Raw genomic sequence first — 7,721 nt, 5'->3', positions numbered from 1 at the left:
TTTTTATTATAAAATATAACACACACACAGTTCCAAAAGTCTCATTTCTTGGTTTTTGCATTTACAACTTGTTCTTGTGCAGCTTTCTTAGCTTTCACCATTTCGACCAGTTCCTATGAAAATAAAACCAAAACAGAAGAGCTCAATAAGAATTCAAAGCTGCTCCATTTTTTTTTTAATAAAAGATAACAGCATTTTGCAAGATATTGATTAAATGGTGAAAAGGTTACTGAAAAGGGTAATTATAATAAAAATATATGGGCAACAACATACAAATAGTGAGTGACTGGATATCAAATACAAATACTAAAATATATATGTAATGGTAACCAATTGATAAACTATAACAATGTATACTGATGGCTGTTCAGAGACACATTGAATAAAACCGTTGAAGATCCCGGCCATGGTTTTCTTAAAGGCACAACACAGTGAAAATGGTCCGGCTAATCTCGAACTCTGTCAGGAGGAGTGTCTCTATTCAGAGACTTTATCAAGACCTTACGTACTGTCTTATTCAAGGTCTCAGAACAGGTGGCAGGAACAGCATCAGAGAATGAACGCTGCTTTTCCTCCATCTCTGTGCCTGGCACCCATCGGGACTTGTTGCTCACACTCATACCGTAGAGGGGCCTCTACAATATTCATTTTGATACTTGTGGTAAGAATCATGTTGTAATACATGGTTATAGTTTATGAACTGGTTACTATTTTTTAGTTCAGAGATACATCTATTCTTAATAAATTTGTTTACTTTTTGAATTTTGGCCCACAATTTTTTTTTTTTATGTACCATTTACACCTTATGGGTTTTTGGTTTTTTTCATTCTTTGAAGCGCACATACATATTTTAGTAGTTGATTACCGTATATACTCGAGTATAAGCCGAGTTTTTCGGCACATTTTTTGTGCTGAAAAAACCCAACTCGGCTTATACTCGAGTCAGAGTCTGTATTATGGCAATTTGCATTGCCATAATACAGACTGGGGGGAGAGGGGGGCTGGCAGAGCTGTACTTACCTGTCCTGCAGCTCCTGTCAGCTCTCTCCTCCTCCGCGACGTCCGTTCAGCACCTCGGTCAGCTCCCACACGCGAGACTTACACTGGGAGCTGACAGAGGGAGTTGCACAGACCGCGCAGAGGAGGAGAGAGCTGACAGGACAGGTAAGTACAGCTCTGCCAGCCCCCCTCTCCCCCCCACTGAACTACCAATCCCACTGGACCACCAGGGAAGGAGCCCCCCTCCCTGCTATGTATCAAGCAGGGAGGGGGGACGAAAAAAAAAAAAAAATACAATATTAAAAATAATAAAAAAATAAATAATATTAATAAAAAATAATACAATAATTAATAATATATCAAAATGCCCACCAACACAAACACACACTGCACTTATACACACTGCACTCATTATATACACACACTGGAAATAAATATTCAATTACTATATACGCGCACACACACTGCACTCATTATATACACACACTGTAAATAAATATTCAATTAATATATTTTTTTTAGGATCTAATTTTATTTAGAAATTTACCAGTAGCTGCTGCATTTCCCACCCTAGTCTTATACTCGAGTCAATACGTTTTCCCAGTTTTTTGGGGTAAAATTAGGGGCCTCGGCTTATATTCGGGTCGGCTTATACTCGAGTATATACAGTAAATGGTGCAACACTGGGGCAGATCTATTAAAGTTTAAACACTATAGTTATGTAACTTCTGCAAATTGAATTTGTAGCTAAATGTATTTCTTTATTATTCATACAGGACAATCACCATAAATATATCCTTACCTTGTATCGCTTCATGCAGTCCTTCTTGGACCTGCCAGGGACAGCAGATGCTATTTTTTCCCATCTCTCTGGTGTATTCACAGGATAGGTCTTTAAAGCTTGCTCTAGAAGTTTTTGTTCTTCAGTGGTCCAGGGTGTAGAGTCTGAACCTGTGCCTTGGAAATAAGTATCACAGCGTAAACAGACAGATGTTGTAATTGTGTGGCTTATTCACTAAAGGCGGAATTGCTCAGGTCTGGATTATGAAAAATAACCAAAACACCTAAATTCCTGTTGGTACCATGGAGCCCCCGGTATCATTTGATACCCGAAGGTCCCCTCTGTCTGACAGCTGAGCACTGCAAATAACCCTTTAAATCACTGTGGCTAAGAATTGAATTTCAGTTAATGCGATATTACTGTATTTTCAAGGAGAATGAAATTGCATTTTTGAGATACAGCTGTCCACAAAAGTGCTGTAATGTAGCCATTTATTTTTGCCTATGACTGCAGCATTCTAAAATTTAATTAGAAATATATGATCTATACCCAGTTTAAATGTTCCCACATTACCTTTTAAGACCTATCCCCAACTCTCACCCACCCTTCCATCACTTCCCAGTAGCAAATATTATGAAATTACATTAATTTACATTAATTACATTAAGATTACAGAACTCATAACAGGTAGGGCACAGGCTCACTCGTTTGCTGGGATTTCCACACCAAAGCTACTTAGGTCCTGGTACAGGATATACCCAAACAGTTGCCCAGACATGCACCTGATTCTGTGTTTATACTTGGGATGGGCTCTACACCCACAATAGAGCCTTGGCTGCTAGAACCTAACCAAACTACCCGGTTATCCTAACACCCTGCCTTAACCCATTGATTCTACAACTATGTAATTGTACCACATGTCCTACAAGCTTTGTAACCTAATTAATAGTGTCTTTGCTTATACATAAGTTGAAATTCAGTAAAGAATTTTGGGGGGGGATTTAATTTAAGTAACGTGGGGGGAGGAGCAATAAAAACAACATTTTAAATTAGATTGAATGCTCCGTTTTGTGAATAACCCTGTGAGTGAAGCCTACCCAACTAAACGTATGCAAAACTGGGAACGGACTTGACCACTTACCGTCAAACCTCTCTGAAGGCACAGCATTATCCACAGATTGAGGAACAACTTTATGCTCCTTTTTGAATTTATCAAATGCTTTCTTATTTATATCATCCTTTTGCTGGGGATCTGGAAAAATAAATACATGCATTTGTTCTTAAAACTACACTGAAAAAAGTGATACTTCACATATTTGCACAGAAATCTTCTCTTTGGATATAGGCTTACCTAGTTTTTGAAGAGATTTTGCTTTATTGATGACATCCTTTGCATTCCTTTTAATCCCAGAGACTGAATGCAAATTCATGTAATTAGCAATCACTTCCCATCTGGAGCAACAGAGAGGAAATAACAGAAAAATTAGACATAGGTTCGGTAAAAAGCACAAGACATTTCTAACAATGAATACCAATATGTAGTGTTTGCTTTTTTGCTCCAATAACACTGCTGTTGTCATTACATGTAGTTAAAGTGTTTATCCAAAAATAAGACCCCAAATTTGTTTAATGCACTAAATAATGCAAACTGATGTAAATAAAAATGCACACATGGAAAGTGTTGCTAAACACACTTCTTAGTGGGTGGGTGGGCAGACTGGCAGACCCCCTCTCACACCAGGATGAGATGCTCCAATCAGTTCTATGGGGGCTGATCTTATTCCATAACCTCGGTGTATCAAGAGAAAATAGAATACTGTGGCTGCTATAATTTTCTCTGTTTATTAAACCCCCTGCAAAAGATGCAAGTCTGGGTAGTTGCCGCAAATTGATATGTTAATGCGCTGTTTTTGCATGTATTTTAATGCATTAAGAAACAATGGTTCACTTCTGGCCTGGAGTATCCCAAAACACCCGATTAGACTAAACAGGTGCTATAGTAACTGCATAAAAATAGATCACAAGCAGTCTTCAATGTACTGGACTTCCTGATTTTCCACTATACCTTGCATTAGTTCCAGCAGGAAATAGGTTCACAGCTTTTATCAATAACTGTAAGTCATCTTCTGACCAAGACTTGCCGCTGCCTCCACTTCCTCCTGTAGCAGACTGATCTGCACCTTTTGTAGATTGTCTCATACGAGCCTCTTCCTGTTCTTTCTCTTTTTTAAGTTGGGCATTTACATCAACAATCTAATAGAGAAAAAAAAACAAATCAAAGATTATCATGGAGTAAATGCTGTTGTAATGGGAAAGATTTTGCCATTATCTCGCTTTGTTGGCCAAACCCCAATATGACTATATAAATTCTCACAATTGACTGCACATACAGTCAAATATAATGCAAACGAGAAGTAGGGAAATCAGACAGAGGGAGAGCAATTTTATACAAAATAGTGTCTATTCCTTAAATAGTAATAAAAACATTTTTCAGTACCTTAATAAAGATAATTGCAAAAATAGTTGGACTGACAAAGTTTGCTTGCTTTCAGTAAGGTGATGTAAATTAATTTTTGCACTGTATTTGAGTTATCTGCATAGATAACATAGATAAGTAGAATAGCACCTGTGCCTTCAAACAAAAGACTCGTAAAACGATGTATTGGGCATTGTAAAGAATCCCATTCCTCTCCTTCCCAATAATGTAAAGGATTACTCCAAGCATCTATCATATAGTGATATCTGAAGACTAGGTTGGTGTGGAGGTATTCAGGGGGACCCATGCAAAAATGGTTTGACTACTTAATATGGGGGGTGCGTCACAGCATGCCTGACAGCAAAAACATTACAGCAGTCTGTAGTGGTTATGGTGCTTAGACTTCCCCTATAACTCCTAACTCCATATAGTCCCAGTCTTTTGCCATTCTCTGACATCAGCATCAATCCATGACTTAGGCACAGACAAAGTTCCCTACGGGTTTGAATTTCAAAGCAAGCAGCAAAGTGTGTGTATTGAAACATACGAGTGTGAGCATAGTTAGAATTCTGTAAAATTAAAACTGGTTGTCCCAAGCAGTGATTCGTGAAAGCACTGCACAGATTAAGACATTTTGGACAATGATCCTTTTAAGCCTCGCCAACCACTGGAAGTATGGCTAATACGCAGAACAACTCTGCATTAGCCAGGTCAATTCATACCAGTAATGGGCAACGGTGATAGGCTGAGACTCTTACTGCTGCCCATTTCTGGTAGGATTGTGTATAAGTATTAACTCAAGCAGTAGGGAAGGGCAGATGTTTGGGGACATTTATTCATTGTTCAAGAATTGTTTAAGTCTTAACAGAGGGATGATGCCACGGGACTAAAGGCATGATGACCACTTCAGTTAAGTGAAGTGGCTATGGTGCTTAGAAATTCCATTAAAACAAGTAGAATATATTACTCTGCAAGTACCTGTTTTTCTACAGCAACTTTCCCTTCTTCTTTTGAGCTTGCTGAAAGTGCCTCATTCAGGGACTGTAAACTAAAAGTGCAAATAGAAAGAGGAAAATCAAATGGAGAAAAAGTTAATAAAAAAATCATAAAAAGAATGAAAAAAAAAATATATATATATATACCAGCAAATATTCTCTTCCAAACTGATTATAATTTTATTGTCAAAAAACTACAATTAAAATCAAATTAACCAGGAGGGGATCCCAAATAAGGTCTCTCACCCTCGAACATCATGGCTTGCTGCAGTCAATCTTTGAAACACAGCTAAATCAGCTGTCTCTAAGAAGTACACAGAACAATATCTGCTAATTTAGGAGACTAGTTTTTGACCAATAAAGGAAAAAAGAAAACAGAAAAATCTAATTTAATTTTTGCCACACCAAAAAGATTTTTTAATAAACATTCAAGAATTCTGGATCTTTGCATAACACTTCAAAGTCATTAGATTTAAACAAACTACTAAAATACTACTCTTTTCTACATGCAGAATATATTTTGATCCAATATATATATTTTTTTAACACTGCTTGTTGAAGCAGTTTATAATACCCTATAACATAATATTTACATTTATACACAACTATTTTTCTTTCCTCTTTACACAATTAGTTTCAAGGCTAATCTATAAAGTCTGCCTTTTAGTTGCTCCTTATATGTAATCTCAACTTCATAAATGAACACTTTCAAAGAAAAGTCAAACATCAGGCATCCTAAAGTAATGCCTATTATGCAGATCTAGCAATTTAAAGGGGTTATGTATATAAAAAAAATTGTGGTAGAATAATAAAGGTCATAGATAAAAGGATTGGTAGCACAAATAAGAACCTGTACCAAAAATCCAATTATCTAATTAATTTATAGGAATGCTGGTGCCCAGTGATGTATAAAATAGTAATTCTTTAGATTATATTATTGTACTCAAATTGTGCGGAACCAGAGTTTGAAATGTAGATCTATAAAACCAAATTAGAAAGCATTATATAATTATAAACCTGTAACACATTTTACAGGGAGCAATGGATTACCTGGCAAGTTCAAGGCGGTCACACAATTTTTCAATTTCTTCCATCATTTTCACACTTTCTGCTTCATTATCAGAAAAGTAATTCCAATTCTGCATGTTAATAAAAATGAGAATTATGTAACAAGAGAACAAAGCAATGCACCTTCTCTAAACCACAATTTGTCAATCCCTGTTAATTTGTAATATAAAATAAAATAAATAAATAGATGGCCATTGGATAGTAACATTTTATTGTGTGTATATAAATACACCGATTATAAAGAGCATAAAAAAAAAAGTATATTATAAGTAGAGTTTACTTGCAGTGGTTTGCATTTTTGGTAAAAATTTACTTTTTTTTTCCTTTAACGCACAGATGGGGGTTGTAAAACCCCATCCTATAAGCAGACGAACCAAGAAAGGATCACTCAAAGTTTAATTAGTCAATTTTACTAGGCTCTTATACTTAGGAGCAGTGTTTACCGCTAATCAGGGCTAAAAAAAATAAAATTGTACCCAGCAAGCCAAATCTTTTATAATTGATGTAATAATCAAAAGGAACAAATAACAGTCATTCACAGAAGCACTATACTATGTTACTAACTTTGCAAGAGGTCCGCAGTCTCTGCCGTTCTTTCTTTATTGCCTTCTTCTGTATTTCTTTTTCCTTCTTTGCTAGTTGTGCTTGTTGCCGTGCCTCCTCATCTTCCTTCTCTTTTACGAGTCGAACAGCTTCCAGTTCCGCTTGTCTTTGCTAAAATATGCAGATTTGTCAATTCATCACTTTAACCAAATGCCTGCTTACATACATTTAGAATGGAGAATAATTCATAATAAAAAAAATATGAATGTTATTCTGCCAAGCTAGCATTTCTTGCATTTCTACACAAAGCAGAGATTTATCAAGGTACAAAAAAAAAAAGTCACGACTTAGTAAAGCAGCTCTATTAAAGCCAACGGCTTCATTTAAAATTTGTCTGTAGAGTTAGAGAGAAAAAAAAATAAAAATCATTAAAATCTTTATTTTTGTTGAAAGAAAATTAGTGTTAGAAATATAAAAGGGTTTTAAAACAATACAGTGCCCTCTTGCTCCCATTCCCCCCACCCCCTTTTCTAGACACTAGACATCCTCATGCAAAAGTTTGCGGATGTCCAGCGTCCTTTCAAAACAGTTAAACTCTGTGAAACTATAGAAGGAGCCTCTAGAGGAAGTCTTAACACTGTTTCACATTGCAGATTTAAGGGAACAGGAACACTGCACCCAGATGAGATCAAGTGCTTTGGGTGCCTATAGAGGAGTAAGATTTACAAATACCTACTTTGAATGAGTTCTCCAATTCCACATTTTCAAAAACTTTGGACAAAATATTTGCTCCAATTATTTGTCATTTGATCATTAAATAAACATTATAAATATACAAATATTTTGAAATATTCTGCAC

The 7,721-nt window shown here is 36.1% G+C and overlaps 1 protein-coding gene across 2 annotated transcripts in view; it reads right to left on the bottom strand.

The window, feature by feature from the left end:
* Positions 1-24: 24 nt before the first annotated feature.
* DNAJC2 (DnaJ heat shock protein family (Hsp40) member C2) overlaps positions 25-7,721 on the bottom strand; it is a 30,632-nt gene continuing 22,935 nt past the window's right edge. The window contains exons 10-17 of one of the 2 annotated variants that reach the window (XM_063448142.1): positions 6,884-7,033; positions 6,302-6,390; positions 5,235-5,304; positions 3,846-4,033; positions 3,132-3,232; positions 2,922-3,032; positions 1,802-1,956; positions 25-113 (exon numbers count right to left, since the gene is read on the bottom strand). In XM_063448142.1, coding sequence (XP_063304212.1) covers positions 42-113; positions 1,802-1,956; positions 2,922-3,032; positions 3,132-3,232; positions 3,846-4,033; positions 5,235-5,304; positions 6,302-6,390; positions 6,884-7,033 — 936 coding nt within the window. In that variant the 3' untranslated portion in view covers positions 25-41. The remainder of the gene's footprint in view (positions 114-1,801; positions 1,957-2,921; positions 3,033-3,131; positions 3,233-3,845; positions 4,034-5,234; positions 5,305-6,301; positions 6,391-6,883; positions 7,034-7,721) is intronic. The other variant, XM_063448143.1, reaches the window with a different exon arrangement.

Source organism: Pelobates fuscus, chromosome 3, assembly GCF_036172605.1.
Source record: "Pelobates fuscus isolate aPelFus1 chromosome 3, aPelFus1.pri, whole genome shotgun sequence".
In the NCBI taxonomy this organism is placed as follows: Eukaryota; Metazoa; Chordata; class Amphibia; order Anura; family Pelobatidae; genus Pelobates; species Pelobates fuscus.
This window is presented reverse-complemented; position numbering and strand designations above follow the sequence as displayed.